This window comes from Plecotus auritus (genome assembly GCF_963455305.1).
Source record: "Plecotus auritus genome assembly, chromosome: 1".
In the NCBI taxonomy this organism is placed as follows: Eukaryota; Metazoa; Chordata; class Mammalia; order Chiroptera; family Vespertilionidae; genus Plecotus; species Plecotus auritus.
In genome coordinates this window covers 63,874,477-63,897,313 of record NC_137770.1, presented here as the reverse complement: position 1 = coordinate 63,897,313, position 22,837 = coordinate 63,874,477, and the positions used below count along the sequence as shown (strand labels likewise).

The window sequence follows — 22,837 nt, the reverse complement described above, 5'->3', positions numbered from 1 at the left end:
CCTGCACCCTCTCCAATCGGGGACCCCTTGGGATCGGGCTTAAACTGGCGGTCGGACATCCCTCTTGCAATCTGGGACCGCTGGCTCCTAACTGCTCACCTGCCTGCCTGCCTGATCGCCCCTAACTGCCTCTGCCTGCCTGCCTGATCGCCCCTAACCTCTCTCCCTGACTGCCTGATTGCCCCTAACTGCCCTCCCTTGCCAGCCTGATCTCGTCCCCAATTGCCCTCTCCTGTCCGCCTGGTTGCCCCCAACTGCCCTCCCCTGCCGACCTGATCTCGCCCCCAATGGCCCTCCCCTGCCGGCCTGATCTCGCCCCCAACTGCCCTCCCCTGCCAGCCTGATCGCCCCTAACGGCCTCTGCCTCAACTCCCACCAGCATGGCTTTGTCCAGAAGTAAGTCAGACATCCGGAAGATGGCCGGTTGACCCGGTCTAATTAGCATATTACCCTTTTAGTAGTATAGATTATATAGGATAGGATTGCTTAAATGGGGGGAGCCTTTTTCATCAGGAGGAGATGCTCTTGGCAGACAAAAATACATAATCCCTATATCTGGACTGATAGCCCGCCATATGCACTATACTGCCAAACTGGTCATTAAAAAATTGAACTGCTTTCTTATACCTTACACCAAACAGCTGTTGCCCTTAAAACCCCTCCTCAGCCCCCACCTTAGGTTCTGCCTTCGCAGTTCACCTAGATTAGGTTCTGACTGGTCGGTTTCTATGCCAGTCAGTGTCAAAAGCTCCGTCTCCTAGGCAGCCCCTGGCTCCTCGCACTTCACCCAGATTAGGTTATGATTGGTCAGTTTCTATGCCAGTCAGCATCAAAAGCTCTGCCTCCTAGGCAGCCATTGGCTCCTCGCACTTCACCCAGATTTGCTTCTGATTGGTCGGTTTCTATGCCAGTCAGCATCAAAAGATCTGCCTCTTAGGCAGCCACTGGCTCCTCGCACTTCACCCAGATTTGGTTCTGATTGGTCAGTTTCTATGCCAGTCAACATCTCCAGGCCTATCAACAGCCTGATCAGAGAGGCGGGGCTGATCAGCAGCCCCAGGAGAGTCCCAAGAGAAAGAGTGGCGTGGCTGCTGGCCAGGCCCCAAGAGAAAGAGAGAGGCAAGGGCTGATCAACAGCTTCCACAGAGGCTACAGATCAGACCCTGCTTCTCTCTCCAGGCCTCTCTTCAGGCCTGATCTGCAGCCCCCTCAGCAGTTAGTGCTGAGTCGCAGCACCTGCAGCAGCGGGCAATCAGTGCTGGGTCGCCACAGCAGCCCAGCACTGACTTCCAGTCGGTCAAGCCTTCGGTTGTTTTGGATGTTACAGACCCTGGGTTTTTATATATTAGGATTCTTGGCCTTTGTGAATATTTGAATCTCCAACTTTTAATGTACACATGTGACTTGTTTTTCTAACCTGGAGTTTCTGAAGAATTGGACAAGGGAGCAGATGCTTCAGCTAAGGCAGCTAATGTAGCTAATACTGATGTAGAGGAGTTTCCAAACTGAACAGCAGACACACCTGTTTCATCTGTGAGAAAAGAGAAAATAGATTTGAATTTTTAAGGAGCTTTAATCTGATACTCTGTTTTACTTTATTCAATTCTTAAATGAAGCCTGAATAATATTAGTTTTGTGAAAAAGAAGCTTGGATAGCATTAGTTTTGAAAGATAATACTGCAGTATGTTTTGCAATATCACCTTTCTTTAAATTATTTTCTCATAAAAATTTGGGTGTTTTTTCAATTATACCAAAGAAAACCAAGGCTTTTCTTACCCTCGTTCTCCAACTGTCCTTTCTTAAAAGGATGGATACCTACTAAGGCTTAAAATCCCAATAGCTATCCTATATGCATCTCAATACCTGTTGCCTTGGATGAATTTTCTGAAGATACCAGACCTGTTAGGTTCACCACCCCTCCAGGTCCAATGATAAACTGTGGTGTTGCAGCATGTATCGTCACAGTGTCAGGACTCTCTGGGTTTGTGTTGATTTGATTCTGCATAGCAATCTGGGGGACAAATCACCACAATATTTTCAGAATTATAACCAGAACATATAGCACAGGCTCTCAACATAGTACAAACACAAATATAAAGGAACATTCTATAATTTAAGAAGAATCATATAATATAAATGGGTATCTTTTTTTATTGTCTACTAAGAATATAGAGGTAAACGAAAAGTATGAATTTATATCCTAAGTTCCCATTAGCTAAAGCAGCAAAATCCAATGACAGGAGAAATGGATATCTGAAAGGCTTTTATAGAACACAGCTGAAAGATATGCTGCTGCCCTGTGGCTTGAGAAATTAAATTATTTAAATCAAATTATTTCCCCCACTATATTCAGCAATCTATAACACTACATACTATAAAGCATGTCCTTTCCAATTGTTCTACATCTTCAACCTAACCCCCAAACTGCACTCCTAGGAGTAAAAGAGTTGGAAGAGGCCTGGCAAAGTTCATTTTTCTGAACATATCCTTTAAGTAACTAGCTGGAGTTCAATAGAGTCAGACGGTCTTAGAGAAGAGTTTTATTGGGAAGGAGTTTTATTAGGAAGGATAACAAGAAGACATGCAAGAAGAGGCAGTAAGAAGATAATTTACATCAATGCTGTCTAGCTGAAGAATAGAAATGTTGATTATTAGAAAAACTTGACCAAAAGCCAAAAATAACCATGCTCACAGATTTTTCTGAGGATGGTGAGAAATAAAAGAAACCACTCAGAATGATAAAGACTGTATCACGAACTCAGGGGACAATATTATGGCTGCAAACAAAAAAATTTTTTAGTGAAATATAACAGACTTTGAAACACCATATGGTAGCCAAAACCATATGGTATGCAACAAAAAGAATTAATAGAATAAAATGTCTAGGAGAATTTAGGAATTTAACACAGAAAGTAACATCTTATCTAATCTTCTAATGTTACATGCAAAGACTACAGTCTTACAATCAGGAAAATGAAGAGTAATGAACAAAAAGCAAAAGAGGAAAAGGCCTGTCCAAAATAACTAAGTCCAAAATGAAAAGCTACAAACTGAATAGTTCAAATCATCCATAAAACAGAGATCTTTTGTTTATTTTCTTAAATTAAAAGAAAAAGTTAGCCGAAACCGGTTTGGCTCAGTGGATAGAGCGTCGGCCTGCGGACTGAAGAGTCCTAGGTTCGATTCCGGTCAAGGGCATGTACCTTGGTTGCGGGCACATACCCAGTGGGAGGTGTGCAGGAGGCAGCTGATCGATGTTTCTCTCTCATCGATGTTTCTAGCTTTCTATCCCTCTCCTTTCCTCTCTGTAAAATACCAATAAAATATATTTTAAAAAAAAAAGAAAAGAAAAAAAGAAAAAGTTACCTGTAATATCTCTGCTAAATCTTCATTCCCATTGTCTACTGAAATATCAAATGCAGTTTTACAAAATTTACTCTGCGTGTGTACATCAGCACCATATTTGATTAAAAGCTCCACCACATCTTGATGGTTGTGTTCTGTGGCCCAATGTAGAGCTGTCATCTTTAACATGTCCTTTGCATTGACATCAGCACCATGCTACAAAAATATTTCAAAATAAGAGATTTCTAAAATATGAAATATTAAAAATTGCTGAAATGAAAATTCTAGACATTACACTTTAAAAGAATTTGCTACTAACATGATCAACCATTTTTTGTGTGTTGAATAATCTATATGCTCCAGGATCACCACACATCTGTCACTTAATCGATTTTCTATCATGATGACTTTCCTAATTGCTTTCCTTCTAATTTCTTAGGAGAGCAGCACTGATTTTTTCAGTCACCCAGCTGTGAGCATGAAGGGCTAGAACAGAATAAGAAGTGAAGGAAAACTATGAGCATTCCTCCCAAACTCTATTTTTAACTCTAGTTCCTTATTTACACAAAAATATCCTTTGCTTTCAAAACCAGTGCAATATAAAGATTTTAAGGGGAGCCAACTAGAGGTACACTGTCCATTATGGTAGCCACGAGACACATGTGGCTAAGCACTTGAAATACAGCTAATCCAAATAGAGAAGTTCTGTATGTGTAAATATACACTGGATTCAAAGACTAAACAGCAAAATAAGGATGTAAAATAAGCAATATAATAATGTTTATATTGATTTCATGTAGAAATAATATTTTGTATATGTTAAATAAAATATAATATTTAAATTGCTTTTTACTTTTATAAAATAGAAAATCTATAATTATATACGATTTGCATTTGTAGCTTACATTGTATTTCTTTTGGACAGGCTGATCTAGAGCAGAGATTTTCAACCTTTTTCATTTCACAGCACACATAAAATACTAAAGTTACACAACACACCAAAAAATATATTTTTTGCTGATCTGACATGAAATAGGTATAATTTTGTTTGATTTACAAAAAATAAATAATAAATAATAGTAATTACCTACCCTTTTTGCTCCAAAATGACTTTTTAAAAAATTAGGTGCCGCCGAAACCGGTTTGGCTCAGTGGATAGAGCGTCAGCCTGTGGACTCAAGGGTCCCGGGTTCGATTCCGGTCAAGGGCATGTACCTTGGCTGCGGGCACATCCCCAGTGGGGGGTGTGCAGGAGGCAGCTGATCGATGTTTCTCTCTCATCGATGTTTCTAGCTTTCTATCCCTCTCCCTTCCTCTCTGTAAAAATATCAATAAAATATATTTAAAAAAAAAAAAATTAGGTGCCTATCTTTATATATATAAAAGCCTGAGCAACCAAAGGGCGCCAGCATCTGGGCTCAGGGCTGGCAAGGGCAGCTGCAGCGGCACTGGTGCACAAATCCATGCACCGGGTCCCTAGTACTCAAATATAAGGATTTCAAATACCAAGATTTAAACAATCAGGAGCAACCTTATTTTAAGACAAGACCAATTACATTGGTCATTTTTTATTTGAAATCTAAGGGAAAGGAAGTCAGAGCTCCTGACTAAAAAGGTATTGCATGTTTTAAAAATTCTTGTAGCACATCAGTTGAAAATTGCTGATCTAGAGGTCAGAATAAAAAGGATTAAGAATACCTAAATCTATCATTCTGCTTCAGAATTTTCTTTTTGGCATTTAAATGATTAAAGAAAAATCCCCATTTGCATTATTTGTTTACTTGTTAATTTTCCAAGCCTAATATTTCTTTTCCATGAGCATTTTAACTGTGTTAAGACAAAACTATAGTCCCTTGCCATGGCAGAGATCAAGGTTTAAGAAACCAATTGTTTGACTTAACTAAGAACATACCTAGAATAAGTGTTTTATCCCCTCACAAAGGAAAACCTTAAGGTAATTTACATTTGATCTCCTTACACACACAAAATGAGGTAACATGGGGGGAGGGATAGATATTCAATAAAACTAGTTTTCTTCTCCCTCTTATAAAACCATAAGCCCTTTAAGGGGTTTACTTTTTAAAGTACAAAAAGAAAGAACACATACCTGAAGCAAAACCTCTACTATGCTGGCATGGCCCTCAGAAGCTGCCATATGTAAGGGTGTTCGGTCCACTTTGGTTCTGGCATCCCTACTTACACCAGCTCGAAGTAGTACTTCTGTGGTGGAATAATGCCCGTACTGTGCTGCCAGGTGAAGTGGAGAAGTTCCCAGCTATAGAAGAAAAAAATCCACATTTATTGTCATTTTAGTACATTTCTATTACTCCCTTCTATTTTATATTTTGTTTAAATAGCAAAATTATACTATCTGTTTACATAATAATTCAAAAAAAAGAATTTATGCTCATGACTTTTTCTTCATAGAGGCCTTCAAAAATTTCCTCAGTGAGGAGGAAAAGTCAATATTTCAGATAAGCCAAAACCGGTTTGGCTCAGTGGATAGAGCGTCGGCCTGCGGACTGAAAGGTCCCGGGTTCGATTCCGGTCAAGGGCATGTACCTTGGTTGCGGGCACATCCCCAGCTGATCAATGTTTCTCTCTCATCAATGTTTCTAGCTCTCTATCCCTCTCCCTTCCTCTCTGTGAAATATCAATAAAATATATTTTTAAAAAAAATATTTCAGATAAGAAAACCTAAACAAAATTAATTTCATCAGGAATTAGAGATAATTAGGGTTTGAGAAATTTTTCAGAATATTGGAAACTTTTCCTCATATCAACCACACAAAACTTCTTTTCATCTATGAAATTCATATCAAATAAATGTAATAGTGTATGTCAGTGGTTGGCAAACCGTGGCTCACGAGCCACATGTGGCTCTTTGGCCCCTTGAGTATGGCTCTTCCACAAAATACCACGGCCTAGGCCAGTCTATTTTGAAGAAGTGGCGTTAGAAGAAGTTTAAGTTTAAAAAATTTGGCTCTCAAAAGAAATTTCAATGGTTGTACTGTTGATATTTGGCTCTGTTGACTAATGAGTTTGCCGACCATTGGTGTATGTTTTTATATTAAACTGTTTTATAGGACTTAAAAAATAAATTAAAGCACCTAAGTGATATTTTTAAAGGAGTTCATTTAGTCATTTTTTAAGAAAAAAATATGATCTGAGGTATGCTGTCAAAGGTCAGTCAGGACAGAACCAGAACAGAGCCCATTATATTAATTTCATGTGGTCTAGGCAAGCCACTACATTAACACCACATTCACAATATACACGGCAGTACTAAAATGTGAGTGAAAGCTTGTTTGGAGGTTCTAGCAGGGGAGCGCAACTACTCATATACCCTTAACCCAATACCGGTCCTCTCCTCTGGAGGGAAGGTCGTCCTCTTCGACCTCCTAGACCTAGCATGCAGCTTCAGGAGGGAGGCACATGGATCAGTGAGGGAGGAGGGGATACCCGCCTTGCCAGCCAGATCAGCTGAATCAATCCCTGGCCATTAATGGGGTGACAGATGTTGCAGCCAGATTGCCCTCATATCCACTTTATTTTGTTTTTGTTTTTAAATCACTTATATATCTCTAAATAATATACTCTTGGTTTTACCTGTTTTGAACTTTGTTTAAATAGAATCATACTGCATGTAATGCTCTGTGACTTACCTTCTTTTGCTTACCAGTATGTTCATAAGATTCACCCATGCTGATGAATTTAAGTGTAGTTCACTAATTTTCTCTGCTCTGTAATAATCTACTGAATGAATAATTTAACTAATTAATTAAACTAATTAATTTAACTAATTTAATTAATTTAACTAATTAATTTAATCTACTGATGAACATTTGAGTTTCCAGTTTTTGTTACTATGAATTATGCTGCTGCTAAAAATAGTCTTATACATGTCTCAAGTACATGAACAAGAGTTTCTCTTGGGAATGTTTTCAGAAGTTCAACATCACAAGTATGCACATGTTCAAATTTACTAGGTACTGCCAAACTGTGCTCCACACATCTCTTCACCACTGCTCGGTACAGCTAGACATTTTTTTTCTGGCTAATCTGGTAAATATACAATTGATATTTCATGATTTTACTTTGCATTTACCCAATTAGTAATGTAGCTGAGCATCTCTTCATGTTTATTGGTCATTTGAACTTTCTCTTTAGTAAAGTAGCATATCAAATCATCTGCCCATACTTCTTTGTCCTGTCTTTTTACTACTGCCCTGGGAATTCCATGTTTTATGGACACTAATCCTTCTTAAGATCTTTTTGTCTTGATATATTGACTGTGGTATTACTATGATGTGTCTATTCTTAGAGATTTTTTTTATTGATCCTGCTGGAGATTTGATGAGACACTTCAATCTGTGAACTGCCTGCCATCTTTCATCAGTCCTGGAAAAATCTGACATCATGTCTTAATATTACTTCATCCCTATTCTCACTCTCCTAGTGGGTTTATGACTACATATATCTTAGTCTTTCTCACACTAGCCTTCATGACTCCTGACAGCTTTTACATTTTGTATCAATTTCTGCATTGCATTCTAGATGATATTTTTCATATATTTCAGTTTAGTAATTTTCTTTCAGCTATTCTCAATCTGCTTATATTAAAAAATTATCTAAAGTTCTTATAAATCCTCTGTTGTCAGTTGTTTTAGTAGGCTATTGTTCAAAATATCTTGTTTCCTTGTCTGTTATTTTTTGTTTTGTTTTTTATCTGTTATTTTTGACTGTTCATTTTTCTTGGAATTTCATTTGTGGATATAAAGCCTAGAATGAAGGTAGGTTCCTCCAGAAAGGATATTCATTTGTTTCTCCCAGGAACCTAGGATCTAGTCCAAAGATCACTTTACATTCATTTTTCAGTTTATGGTTTTACAGAATGTACAGGACACAAATGTGTGCAAGAAATGGCTTGTGATTCCAAATCTTTTCCTCTCTCCATTTGATGTATTGGTTCAAGTCAGTTCCTTTACTTTGCAGTACCCTAATAACAGGGCCAGGGGCAGAAGCAGGTAGGAGGCGGAAGGAAGTACTTCTGACTTATCCTTATACTGAAGGTGCATCTCTTTGGGGTTCCAGAGTTATGGGGAGAGACTTTCCTAGGAGACTTCTCTCTGTGAGCAGTCTCAGGTCTTTGCCTTCAGTAATCCATGCCAATGAGGTGGGAAAACCAATAGGCAAATTTACTTAGTTCAGCAAATGTTCTTGGGTAAAATTTCTCTGGGTTCTGCCTTTCACTTGGTTTTTCAGGTTGATAATCTCTATTTTCTCTCTAACTCATGAGTGCACTTAAGATTTTTTGAAATAGTTAATCAAAATATCTTTATCTTTAAAGACATGTTAAAATATGTATGGGTGAGATGATTCCTAGAATTTACTTTAAAATAATACATAACAAAAAAAAAAGTAGATGGGGTTATAGAGAAAACAAAATTCATCATGATTTCATAATTTTTGAAGTTAAGTAAAGGCTATGAAGGGGTTCATATATGTTTGAAATTTTCCATGTTAAAATTTGTTTTGTTTTGTTTCTAATAAATAATAAAAAAGAACACAGGACAAGTCAGCCAAAACCAACAAAATTAAAAATCTGGAATTTTTAGTTGTTACCAGTGGAAAGGTTAATCTAGATTCCTAGCCCTCTGAACTCCCAAAAGCAACCCTTTTGATTTAACCCCAGAATTAAATAGAATTATGGTTTTTGTCTTCCTCACAGTTGCCTTCAGTTACTAAGAACTTCCCATTCCAGTCTTCCTCTTTGGTCATGTTTGCAATAGTTTTACAAATATCAATTAAAATGCAAACATTTTTTTCCTTTTTAAAAGCCATTATAACATTAACCCCAATCTTTACCTGTTATTTTCTGAATTAAAAATTGTACCTGTGCTATTTATAAGACCTTTAAATTAAGTCACAACTAGTTACATTTTATATTCATCCTATCTTATTAAACTCCATAGTCTAAAAGAAAAACCCTTTTGTGATACAAACCGTTCCCTTCAAAAGACACCTATAATTCTAAAGTTGCAAACAAATTTGCAAAATAAAATTTTTACCACTTATAAACACAATACTAAATTTTTATCTGAAAAAAAAAAAGAGAAGAAAAAATACCACATTAGAATCATTCTTTACCCAGTCTGTGGTAAAAGGAGCTCCATTTGCCATCAAAATACGAACTTCGTCATCTTGACCTGCTCGTGCCGCTTCTAAAAGCTTCTTTCCCAAATCTACCAGGGACATCTAAACAAAACATAGATGAATTTAAAATCTCCAAAATTACAAAAATGTCCCAGACTACTGAACCAATAAATGACCCAACTTCTGAGATCTACTCAGAATAAATAAAAATATATTGAAACAGATCAATAAGGATTATATAAGTAAATATGTATGATATGTATCTACATACATATAATCATTTTTATGTGAACAATCTAAAGATTGGAAAACGGTTAAAGTGTGAAATCTAGTAGAATAATATGCAGTAATTTAAAATAATAGTTTTGAAGTTATAAAATAACATTAAAAAGTTATGTCATGTTAGGTGAAAAGATAAAATACGAGTTTTTGAATGGCAAAATATGCACAAAGAGAACAAAACGCTGAAAATTATTTTTTGAAGTTGTGTGATTATGGGAAATTTGCCTCCAGTTTACAAAGCTTCTTCAATGTTACTATATTATCTTCCTAATTTAAAAAGTGGATTTTTTAAAATTTTATTTCTTTTATTAAGGTATTACATATGTGTCCTTATCCACCCATTACCCCCCTACCCCCCTCACTCATGTCCTCAGCCCCGTGGTATCTGTGTCCATTGGTTAGGCTTACATGCATGCATACAAGTCCTTTGGCTGATCTCTCCCCCTTACCCCACCCTCCCCTACCTTCCCTCTGAGGTTTGACGGTCAGATGGATGATTCTCTGTCTCTGGATCTGTTTTTGTGCATCAGTTTATGTTGTTCATTATATTCCATAAATGAGTGAGATCATGTGATAGTTATCTTTCTCCAACTGGCTTATTTCACTTAGCATAATGCTCTCCAGTTCCATCCATGCTGTTTCAAATGGTAAGAATTCCTTCTTTTTTACCACAGCGTAGTATTCCATTGTGTAGATGTACCACAGTTTTTTAATCCACTCATCTGCTGATGGGCACTTAGGCTGTTTCCAAATCTTAGCTATGGTGAATTGTGCTGCTATGAACATAGGGGTGCATATATCCTTTCTGATTCGTGTTTCTAGTTTCTTGGGATATATTCCTAGAAGTGGGATCACTGGGTCAAATGGGAGTTCCATTTTTAGTTTTTTGAGGAAACTCCATACTGTTCTCCACAGTGGCTGCACCAGTCTGCATTCCCACCAGCAGTGCACGAGAGTTCCTTTTTCTCCGCATCCTCTCCAGCACTTGTCATTTGTTGACTTGTTGATGATAGCCATTCTGACAGATGTGAGATGGTACCGTATTGTCATTTTTTAAAATATATTTTATTGATTTTTTACAGAGAGGAAGGGAGAGGGAGAGGGATAGAGAGTTAGAAACATCTATGAGAGAGAAACATCAATTCAGCTGCCTCCTGCACACTCCCCACTGGGGATGTGCCTGCAACGAAGGTACATGCCCTTGACCGGAATCAAACCTGGGACCCTTCAGTCCACAAGCAGACACTCTATCCACTGGGCCAAACCGGTTAGGGCCGCATGGTCATTTTGATTTGCATCTCTCAGATGATTAGTGACTTTGAGCATGTTTTCATATGTCTCTTGGCCTTCCTTATGTCTTCTTTCAAAAAGTATCTATTTAGGTCTGTTGCCCATTTTTTGATTGGGTTATCTTCCTTTTGTTAAGTTGTATGAGTTCCCTGTAAATGTTGGAGATTGAACCCTTATCGGTGATAACATTGGCAAATATGTTCTCCCATACAGTGGGCTTTCTTGTTGCTTTGTTGGTTTCTTTTGCTGTGCAAAAGCTTTTTATTTTGATGTAGTCCCATTTGTTTATTTTCTCTTTAGTTTCCATTGCCCTAGGAGCGGTATCAGTGAAGAAATTGCTTCGGCATATGTCTGAGATTTTGCTGCCTGTGGATTCCTCTAGTATTTTTATGGTTTCCCGTCATGTTTAAGTCCTTTATCCATTTTGAGTTTATTTTTGTGTATGGTGTAAGTTGGTGATCTAGTTTCATTTTTTTGCATGTATCTGCCCAATTTTCCCACCATTTATTGAAGAGACTGTCTTGACTCCATTGTATGTTCATGCCTCCTTTGTCAAATATTGAGCATAGTGGTTTGGGTCAATTTCTGGGTTCTCTATTCTATTCCTTTGGTCTATGTCTGTTCTTGCGCCAGTACCAGCCTGTTTTGATAACAGTGGCTTTGTAATACAGCTTGATATCTGGTATTGAGATCCCACCTACTTTGTTCTTCTTTCTCAGGGTTGCTGCAGCTATTCAGGGTCTTTTTTTATTCCAGATGAATTTTTAGAGATTTTGTTCTACGTCTGTGAAATATGCCATTGGTATTTTAATGGGGAGTGCAGTGAATCTATAGCAGCCGTGGGCAAACTACGGCCCGTGGGCCAGATCCAGCCCATTCGGATGTTCTATCCGGCCCGCGGAGCCGAAAGAGCGGAGGGTTCTCTTGCTCTCCCCTCTGCTCCTTCACCAGCAGCAGTGTTAACATGGCAACGTCGGGAAACACGGCCGCAGCTCCTTCTTCTGAGTGGGCGGATTTATATCCGCCCATTCAGTAGAAGGAACAACCCCTCAATCTTCCAGAGGCTCCTTGTAATGCCCGCGGACATCACCCTGGGAATGCGTAGACACGTTATCGTGGTGATGTAGGGAGACACGCCCCTGGAGAGCACAGTATCAGAGCATTAGCTAAAAAGGAGACCAACAACACTTGTTCCCACTGAAGTTGATGTTTTAAAGACCAAAAACCTTTCAACCCAGTCTACATTGCCATCTACATCTACGTCCCGGGCATAATTTGGAAGTTGCACTAAAGAAAATGTTTAATTTACTGTTTACACATTTTGTTCTTTTCTATTTGTTTTAGTTTTAAATTATTTTATTATATTTAAGTTTAATTTGAAAGGCTTTTGTACCTTTCCTTTGTTAGGCAATTTTATTTTGCCTTTGCCATCTTCAATATAAGGTATGTTGTTGTGCTATGATTCCTCCATTTTTTGAAGTTTCAAATTATAATAATTAGTGTTTACATTCATCTTGTTAAAATGTTTGAAATGAATAAAACTATTGAAATAAAATTTAAAAAAAGACCGTACCCTTTTATGTAATGATGTTTACTTTGAGTTTATATTAGTTCACACAAACACTCCATCCATGCTTTTGTTCCGGCCCTCTGGTCCAGTTTAAGAACCCATTGTGGCCCTCGAGTCAAAAAGTTTGCCCATCCCTGATCTATAGATTGCTTTGGGTAGTATGGACATTTTAGTGATGTTGATTCTACCAATCCATGAACATGGTATGTTCTTCCATCTGTTTATGTCTTCCTCTATCTCTGTTTTCAGTGTCCTGTAGTTTTCCACATACAGGTCTTTTATCTCCTTAGCTAAGTTTACTCCTAAGTATCTTAATTTTTTTGGTGCGATGGTTAGTTAAAAAGTGGGGACACATTTTTTAAGGGACAAATTACATTGTGTGGCTGCTAAATAAGGAAATGCTGACATTGAGGAAAATTATATACTACTGACTTACTAAACAGGAAGAATGGAAAAATAACAACAAAAATGCAGAATATTGAGAACTTAAAATAGCAAACTTATTGATCTGCTTTCAAGAATTGCAAAACAATGATGCATTTGAACAAATCAACTTCTCTCAGAATTCTGCAATTATCTTAATTATTCAAAACATCATACTTAAGGACCTAAGATACTTAAGTTACTGCGGTTCCATGAGCAATACAACTGTGTAGTAGATTAATATAGCTAAATACTTTTAAATCAGTGGTTCTAAATGGTAGCAACAATGACCCCTATGGAGGCATTCTGGGGATTGATGGACGGAGGAATGGGGTGAAAGCTCTACTAGTATTTAATGGGCAAGTGCCAGGGATACTAGAAGTGCAGCAATACAGGGAACAATCCACTATGGAAAAGAATTATCACAGGTCCTGGGTGAATTTCAAACATTCTACTGAATATATCTAAGGCTAGAATTCAATATGTAAAAAAATGTATTTTCCACATAATATCCCAAATTTTCCAAAATACAACCATACTATAAATCTATTTATTTGTTCAGAACTTTACTAAGAGTTGTTCACCAATTTGGAAAACCATGTCACCAATCTCAATGCCACTTGGGTATGTGAATCACCATTATAAATCACACTTTTATCAATTATGCTTTCACAGCTGTCACATTCACAATAATTCTATGTGTAGGTGGCAACCATTTGATACCTCTTGTGCCAGCTAGTGTGGTGCACTTGAATATTTACATACTGAAATATACATTTTATTATAAGTTGCTTTCCTTCTATTTCTCCTGTATATTAAAATTAGAGTATTATAATGAGTTTTTAATTATGCAGATAGATAATATTAACTATGATTTCCATTTCCAGTTAGCAAAAGGGGCAATATAAAATATTTATTATAAAAAGGCAGCCAGAGGTCTAACAAGATTAAAAATCAATTTCTAAAAAATACACAAGCCCTGGCTAAATGGCTCAGTTGGTTGGATGTCATCCTTGCACCAGGAGGTTGCCAATTCAATCCCCAGTCAGGGCACATGCAAGAATCAACCAATGAATATATAAGTAGAACAACCAATCAATGTTTCTCTCCCTCTAAAACAAAAACCAAAGTCTAAAAAGGAAATCTACATTTGCTCAAAAGTACATGCTAAGAAGGCCATCTAGTGGTAAAAGGAATTACAAAAAATTAAATTTTTAAAGCTTAAAGTCTATTTTGCTTTGAATTTCTGTAATTCATAGCTCATAGAGCTTTTGTGAGTTTATAGCATCTACTGGACATGAAAACACTCTGTAAAACTGTAAAATACTAACTAGATCCATGTAAATTGCTACTAGCACTCTTAAAAATGAATATGAGTAAAAACACTTAGACAATGTAATCTTCTAATATACTTAATAATAAACCTCGATTGTCTCATTAAAAGTTTTAGAATAAAATATCACTTCAATAAGATTCTTCTAAAGTTCTTCATCAGCCAAAACCGGTTTGGCTCAGTGGATAGAGCGTCAGCCTGCGAACTGAAAGGTCCCAGGTTCGATTCCGGTCAAGGGCATGTAGCTTGGTTGCGGGCACATCCCCAGTAGGAGGTGTGCAAGAGGCAGCTGATCGATGTTTCTCTCTCATCGATGTTTCTGACTATCTATCCCTCTTCCTTCCTCTCTGTAAAAAACCAATAAAATATATATTTAAAAAAAATAAAAAATAAAAAAAAATAAAGTTCTTCATCAAGCGATTTAGCACTATGTATGAACCAACATCCTTTAAGATGTTCATGCTCTTTGACCTAGTAATATCACTCATATAATCTATCATAAGGAAACTATCTGAAGCATAAATATTATAACATAATGTTGTAAAATGGGCAAAAATTAAAATGCCCTTGTGTAAACAATAAAGTAGATGATAATGGAATATAGTGGTTTTTTATTTTTTACTTTTTATTATGAAAATTTTTGAACAAATTCCCAATAGAAACAATAGTATAATGAATTGCCACTTAGCCACCACCTAGCTTCAAAATTATCAATTCATGGCCAACCCATTTCCCATGTACAAGTATTATTTTGAAGTAAATATCAGACATATTTTATCTGTAAATACTGCAGTATATATCTCTAGGAAATAAAGATACCAAACTGAGTTCAAAGGTTTCAAATTAGCATGTTCTAAAACTGAGTTGTCCAATACAATAGCCACTAGCCAAAAGAGGCTACTGACTATTGAAATGTGGCTAGTGCAAACTGAGGTGTGTATAAGTATAATACACCAGATTTTGAAGACTTGGTACAAAAAAGAATGTAAAATAGCTTATTAATAGTTTTTATATTGATTACATGTTCAAATGGTAGTATTTTTGATATATGGAGTTAAATAAAATATATTATCAATATTAATTTCATCTGTTTCTTCCAGGCTTTTTTAAAGTGCCTACTAAAAAACTTTAAATTAAATATGTGGCTTGTATTATATTTCTATTGGACGGAACTTCTTGAAGGCAGCAACTTTAAAAGTTGCAAAAAGTTGCAACTTTTTGTTGTTGCTGTTAATCCTCACCTGAGGATATTTTTTCCATTGATTTTCAGAGAGAGTGAAAGGGAAGGGGAGAGAGACAGAGAGAAACATCAATGTGAGAGAAACACATCGACCAGTTGCCTCCTGCATGCATCCTAGGCTGGGAATCAAGAGTGCAACCGAGATACGTGCCTTTGACTGGAATCGAAAACCTGCAGGCCGACGCTCCAACCACTGAGCCAAATCGGCTAGGACAAAAAGTTGCAACATTTTAAAATAAGATATAGGGCATTCTTTTATTTTATTTATTTTTTTAGGGCATTCTTTTAGAAAAATTGCATCTGATGAATTACCCATTATGACACTGAATAGATATTCCCTCTAAAAACTATAGGAGGATATGTATGGCCTTTGTCCTAAGACTTCACAAATAAGTTTGGAATAAAGGTACCCATAAATTCTACTAAATTCTCATCTTTGCAACCCACTGTCCCTTTACCCCATTCAACTACTAGTCTTTTTTAAAATCACATGTATTTCTCCAAAGGAAGAGACTAACTGCTCTCCCCTGCTGGCCTGATCGCCCCTAACCACCTCTGCCTCAGCCCCAGCCACGGTGGCTTTGTCCAGAAGGACATCCAGAGAGGAAAGGAGAGGGAGAGATATAGAAATATCAATGATGAGAGAGAATCATTGTTTGGCTGTCTCCTGCATCCCACCTACTGGGAATTGAGCCTGCAACCCGGGCATATGGCCTTGACCAAAATCAAACCCGGGACTCTTCAGTCCACAGGCCGACACTCTATCCACTGAGCCAAACCAACTAGGGCCATTGGTTGATTCTTGTATGTGCCTTGACTAGGGTTCTGAACCCACAACCTTGGCATATCTGGATGACACTCTAATCAACTGAGCTACCAGCCAAGGCTTAAATGCATAATCACCAAGTTTTAGAGTAAAGAATAGATCTGTAACAGTCATCTCCATTTCTTTTTATTGTTATACTAGAGGCCCGGTGCACAAATTTGTGCACAGGTGAGGTCTGGCCAAGGGGAGGGGCTGCAGGAGGTTGGCCGGCTAGCCCCGCCCCTGATCGGGCTGGTTGGCCGGCTGCAGCGCAGGTCATAGTAACTGGTCATTCCTGTCCTGTCGTTCCAGTCGCTTGGCTTTTATATATATAGACTAGAGGCCTGGTGCACAAATTCATACACCAGTGGGGTCCCTCGGCCTGGCCTGTGGGATCAAGCCGAAACTGGCTCTTTGACATCCCCCAAGGGGTCCCGGACGGCGAGAGGGCGCAGGCCAAGCCGAGGGACCCCACCAGTGCACGATCAGGGCCTGGGAGGGATGCGGGAGATTGGCCAGCCAGGGAGGGGCCGCGGGAGGGCTCCAGGGCATGTCCGGCCCGTCTTGCTCAGTCCCGATCGGCCAGACCCCAGTAGCAAGCTAACCTACCAGTCAGAGCGTCTGCCCCCCAGTGGTCAGTGCACGTCATAGCGACTGGTTGACTGGTCAACTGTCTGTCCCCTGGTGGTCAGTACACGTCATACAAGTAAGTGGTTGAGCAGCCTTGGCATATCATTAGCATATTACACTTTGATTGGTTGAATGGACAACCGGACATTTAGCACATTAGGCTTTTATTATATAGGTATTATATAGGATTAAGCTTTGATTGGTTGAACAGATGACCGGACAGCCGGACACTTAGCATATTAGGCTTTTATTATATAGGATGTTGTTTCAATAAATCTCATACTTTTTGATGATCAAACTGTGCCCATTTTAGCCAACCAGAGCCTCTTTAGATTGGCTTTTGTGTCTTTAAAAGCCTTACTGCTTATGGCACAAGGTGTTCCAGGTTCACTATATATGTGCCCTGCCACAGTCCAGAAGTCAGTCATTGCTTTGAGAAGCCCTGGATCTAAGTAGAAGTATTGAAAGACCAACATATGGGTAATAGATGTACTCATATCTACCAAAATGACATACTTGTTTCTAGGTCCTTTCAGTGAACAGAGCTATGAAAGGAATATATGTATATTTGAATAGAATTAAGGAATATATTTTACATCCGTTGGTTACTCTTATATACATGCATATAAGTCCTTCAGTTGATCTCTTATTTCCCCCACCTCTCCCTAACCTTACCACTGTAATTTGACAGTCTGTTTGATGCTTTACTGCCTCTGTAACTATCTTTTTGTTCATCAGTTTATAATGTTTTTCATTATCCCCAAATGAGTGGGATCATGTGGTATTTTTCTTTCATTAACTGGCTTATTTCACTTAGCATAATGTTCTCTAATTCCATCCAAGTGCCTACAAATGGTAGTAATTCCTTCTTTTTTACGGCAGCATAGTATTCCATTGTGTAGATGTACCATAGTTTTCTGATCCAGTCATCTGCTGATGGGCACCTAGGCTGTTTCCAAATCTTAGCTATTGTAAATTGTGCTGCTATGAACATAGGGGTGCATATATCCTTTCTGATTGGTGTTTCTGGTTTCTTAGGATATATTCCTAGGAGTGGGATTACTGGGTCAAATGGGAGTTCCATTTTCAGTTTTTTGAGGAAATATTAAGGTATTATATGTGTACATATCTTACCATTGCCCCCCACCCCCACCCCACTCCCATACATGCCCTCACCCCCCAATGTTTTGCATCCGTTAAGGAATATATTTTAAATCATAAATTCATAATGACATAATTCAACATTATCAGATTTTTGCTTAGCTTCTTTGATTTTATACATGTATCTTATTGGCTGCTAATCTATAAACATAAAAAGTTATTGGCTTTACCTACAATATATATCAACTGATATCAAAATAAAAATATTAAGATTACAACTAGCAATGAAATGAATGAAGTTTAAGGATTCTTTTTGTCCTTAGCACATATGCTATTTAGTGTTGAGATCAAAAGTCACTTGAGATAGTGTTTTTCTCCATATATTTATTTATTTTTTTTTAAATAAATCTTTATTCAGATTATTACAATTATTTCTTTTTCCCCCCATAGCTCCCCTCCACCCCTTTCCCACCCCACCTTCTGCCCTTACCTCCCCCCCACTGTCCTCATCCAAAGGTGTATGATTTTTGTCCAGTCTCTTCATGAACCCCCCATACCCCTTTCCCCCTGAGAATTATCAGTCCACTCCCTTTCTATGCCCCTGATTCTATTATATTCACCAGATTATTCTGCTCCTCAGGTTTTTAATTCACTTGATTTTTAGGTTCGCTTGTTGATAGATATGTATTTGTTGTTCATAATTTTTCTCTTTACTTTTTTCTTCTTCCTCTTCTTTAAGAATACCTTTCAGCATTTCATATAATACTGGTTTGGTGGTGATGAACTCCTTCAGCTTTTTCTTATCTGTGAAGCTCTTTATCTGCCCTTCAATTCTGAATGATAGCTTTGCTGGGTAGAGTAATCTTGGTTGTAGGTTCTTGCTATTCATCACATTGAAAATTTCTTGCCACTCCCGTCTGGCCTGCATAGTTTCTGTTGAGAAGTCAGCTGACAGTCGTATGGGTGCTCCCTTGTAGGTAATTAACTGTTTTTCTCTTGCTGCTTTTAATATTCTCTCTTTGTCTTTTGCTCTTGGCATTTTAATTATGATGTGTCTTGGTGTGGTCCTCTTTGGATTCCTTTTGTTTGGGGTTCTGTGCGCTTCCTGGACTTGTAAGTCTATTTCTTTCACCAGGTGGGGGAAGTTTTCGGTCATTATTTCTTCAAATAGGTTTTCAGTATCTTGCTCTCTCTCTTCTTCTGGCACCCCCATAATTCTGATGTTGGTACGCTTGAAGTTGTCCCAGAGTCTTCTTACATTATCTTCAACTTTTTGGATTTTTTTTTTTGCTTTTTGCTTTTTCGGTTGAGTGTTTTTTGCTTCTTTGTATTTCACTTGTTTGACTTGATTCTTGTGTTCCTCTATTCTGTTTCTGGGTCTCTGTATAATATTTTTTATTTCAGTCAGTGTATGTTTAATTTCTAGTTGGTCCTTTTTCATATCTTCGAGGGTCTCGTTATATTTATCGGCCTTTTCTAGGATATTCTTAAAAAGTCTTATAACGGTGGTTTTGAATTCTATATCCAGTCGTTTGTTTTCCTCCATTTCTTTCGTTTGTGATCTGATTCTTTGACCCCGCATTTTTACTGATTCCCTGAGTTGGTAAGGTAGATTATTTGTGCTAGGTTTCTAATATGGCTCAGTGGGTCTGCTTCCCCAGTTAACCTGAGGTGGACACTCTTGGTGCACCCCTTTGTGGACTGTGTGTACAGCCTTGTTGTAATTAAGTCTTTATTGTTGTTGGTATCACTGGGAAGAATTGACCTCCGGGCCAGTTGGCTGTAAGGATCAGCTGTGTCTATGCTGGGAAAAGCCCGGTGCTGGAGACAGCCCTATAGGATTAGACTTGCCAAACTGCAATAGCCTCTGTGCTCAGCTTGGATGGGGTGGAGTCTCAGTCTTGGCTTCCTGTCAGCCCCGCCCCTGTGCGCACGTGCGCACTTTCAGTCCTCCGCCTTCCCCGGCTCCCGAGTCTCCGCCCGAGAGTCCAGACTCCCCTCACAAGAGCGTGGGTCCCCAGGGGCTCGCCTGGAACTGGGGTTCAGTGCAGTCAGAACTGGGGTTCAGTGCGGTCGGAGGCTTCCTTCCCCCTTCCGCCAGAGAAAGTCAGCCAGGCTCTCAGCCGCCCTTCCTCTCTGCGCGCACAAAGCCCCTTTGCCGTACCTCCAATTCTCTGTGAGCTTTTCTCTTTCCTTCTAGTTGTAGAATTTTCACTCAGCCAGCTTTCCTGTGGTTCTGGATGGTGTCCGTTCTGTCTTTTAGTTGTAGTTTTGAAATTGTTGTGCGAGGCAGCAGTTTAGGTGTTTACCTATGCCACCATCTTGGTTTCCTCCTCTCTCCATATATTTAAATAACCATTTGTTCAAGCTTGTTTTTAATTTCAGGGATTATTTTTATTTTGAATTGTAATTTTTATTTATTTTTGTTGTTGTTGTTATTAATCCTCACCCAAGGGTATTTTTCCATTGATTTTTAGGGAGAGTGGAAGAAAGAGGGGAAGACAGAGAGAAACATCAATGTGAGAGAAACACATCGATTGGTTGCCTCCTGCATGAGCCCTGAACAGGGCCCGGGCCAGAGAGGAGCCTGCAACGGAGGTACATGCCCTTGACCAGAATTGAACCCAGGATTCTTTGGTCCGCAGGCCGACACTCTATCCACTGAGCCAAACTGAGCTTGAATTTTAATTTTTAAATATGTAAAATATTTTCACAACTTAAAAGTCAAATATACCACTCTGGTGGGGTATACTGTTAACGGGGAGTTTATGCATGCATGGGGACAGATGGTGTATGGGAAATCCTATACTTTTCCTCAATTTTGCTGTGAACCTAAAGCTGGCCTAAAAATCTTATCTTAAAAAAAAAAATCATTTTGGAGATAACTGGGAAAATGTGAACACTGCTTTAATATGTAATGATATTAAGGAATTATGTTGAGTTTTTCTGGATATGATAGTGGTACTATTATAGTTTGTTTATATATTCTTAGAGATAAAAACAATATGTTTATGACTAAATAATGTGGTACTTGAAATTTCTAAAAATAATTAGGAAATATATATGAAACTAGATTAGTCATGCATGATTGATCATTTTTGAAGATGGGTAATAGATACATGGGGATTCAATATACTCTCTTTTTACATATTTAAAGTTTTCTATACAAAGAGTTTTTTTAAACTTTACCTTGGACCTTAGAAACTAAAACCCCACTTATCTCCTTCTTTATTGCCTTTAACCCATTAGATATTTTTACAGGTTTATACAATCAATTTTCATTTTCCAAATATATATCACTTTCTTTATTTTTCAGCCCTTCATGCATTGTATTCCTCCACTGTGGGATCAATTTCATTTTAACCAATGTATATTCTTTAGAATTATACTAATATGGTACATGTGGCTATTTAAACTTAAATTAATTAAAAATTCAGTTCCTGCTCAGCCAACATGACTCAGTGGTTAAGCATCAACCTATGAACCAGAAGGTCACAGTTCAATTCCCTGTCAGGGCACATCCCCGAGTTGCAGGCTCAATCCCCAGTAGGGGGGCATGCAAGAGGCAAGCTGATCATTGTTCCACTCTCACACTGATGCTTCTCTTTCTCTCTCCCTCTCCCTTCTTCTCTCTTAAAAAAAAAAAAAAATCAATAAAAATATTTTTAAAATAAATTATATATATACTGTTGGCCCAGTGCATGAATTTGTGCACAGGTGGGGTCCCTCTGGGTGGCCTGCAGGGATTGGGCCGAAACCTGCAGTCCAATGCCGCCTGCAGCTCCTACCTGCCACTCCTGCTCATCCTGGCCCCACTGTGCCTGCCGTGAGCTCGCACCCAATCAGTCCCAATCGGGAAAGGCTCGCACTGTGCTCGCCAGCCATGAGCCCTGTGTCTGGTGCCCTCCCAAGGGCAGTGGCCTGTGGGATCAGGCTGAAACCAGCTCTCCAACATCCCCCGAGGGGTCGGATTGCAAGATGGCGCAGGCCAGGCTGACAGACCCCACCAGTGCACGATCAGGCTGGGGAGGGACCGTGGGAGGGCTCCAGGGCATGTCCAGCCCATCTCACTCAGTCCTGATCTGCCGGATCCCACAGCAAGCTAACCTACTGGTCGGAGCATCTGCCCCCTGGTGGTCAGTGCACGTCATAGCGACTGTTCGACCAGTTGACTGTCTGCCCCCTGGTGGTCAGTGCATGTCATAGCGAGTGGTTGAGTAGCCCTAGCATATCATTAGCATAGATGCTTTGATTGATTGTTCGGTTGTTCTGCCGTTTGGTCTATTTGCATATTACCCTTTCATTATATAGGATATATATATCTTGGTAAGTGCATCCAAGCCCAACTGTAGCCCAGCCCAATTCAGTATTTCTCAAGTTGTGTTTCCCAAAGCTCCAGAGGAAGGCCGTACTAAGGCAGTGGGAAAAGAGGCAAGCACAGGTTGAAGGTGACATAACAGTTTCATCCTCACTTAAACAAGATCATCTCTAATTGTTATAGGATTCTATATATAACATTATTTGTAATTTTAATAATAAATTATTAGCATTAATAAAACTATTTTCAGTAAAACATCTTCTCTTAAGATATAAAATGGTTAAAATGTTAAATCTCAAGTGAGAATTACTTAACAGCTCTTTTTTAATTGCTAGTCAACACC

General features: G+C 38.6%; 1 protein-coding gene across 14 annotated transcripts in view; it reads right to left on the bottom strand.

Annotated features, from left to right (window-relative positions):
- Positions 1-22,837, bottom strand: part of GABPB1 (GA binding protein transcription factor subunit beta 1) — a 67,129-nt gene that overhangs the window by 26,148 nt on the left and 18,144 nt on the right. For 8 of the 14 annotated variants that reach the window (XM_080684912.1, XM_080684913.1, XM_080684920.1 and 5 more), the window contains exons 2-6: positions 9,497-9,604; positions 5,454-5,621; positions 3,368-3,562; positions 1,901-2,012; positions 1,418-1,531 (exon numbers count right to left, since the gene is read on the bottom strand). In XM_080684912.1, coding sequence (XP_080541038.1) covers positions 1,418-1,531; positions 1,901-2,012; positions 3,368-3,562; positions 5,454-5,621; positions 9,497-9,604 — 697 coding nt within the window. Of the gene's footprint in view, positions 1-1,417; positions 1,532-1,864; positions 2,013-3,367; positions 3,563-5,453; positions 5,622-9,496; positions 9,605-22,837 lie in introns of all 14 variants that reach the window. The other 6 variants (XM_080684922.1, XM_080684923.1, XM_080684917.1 and 3 more) reach the window with 1 other exon arrangement.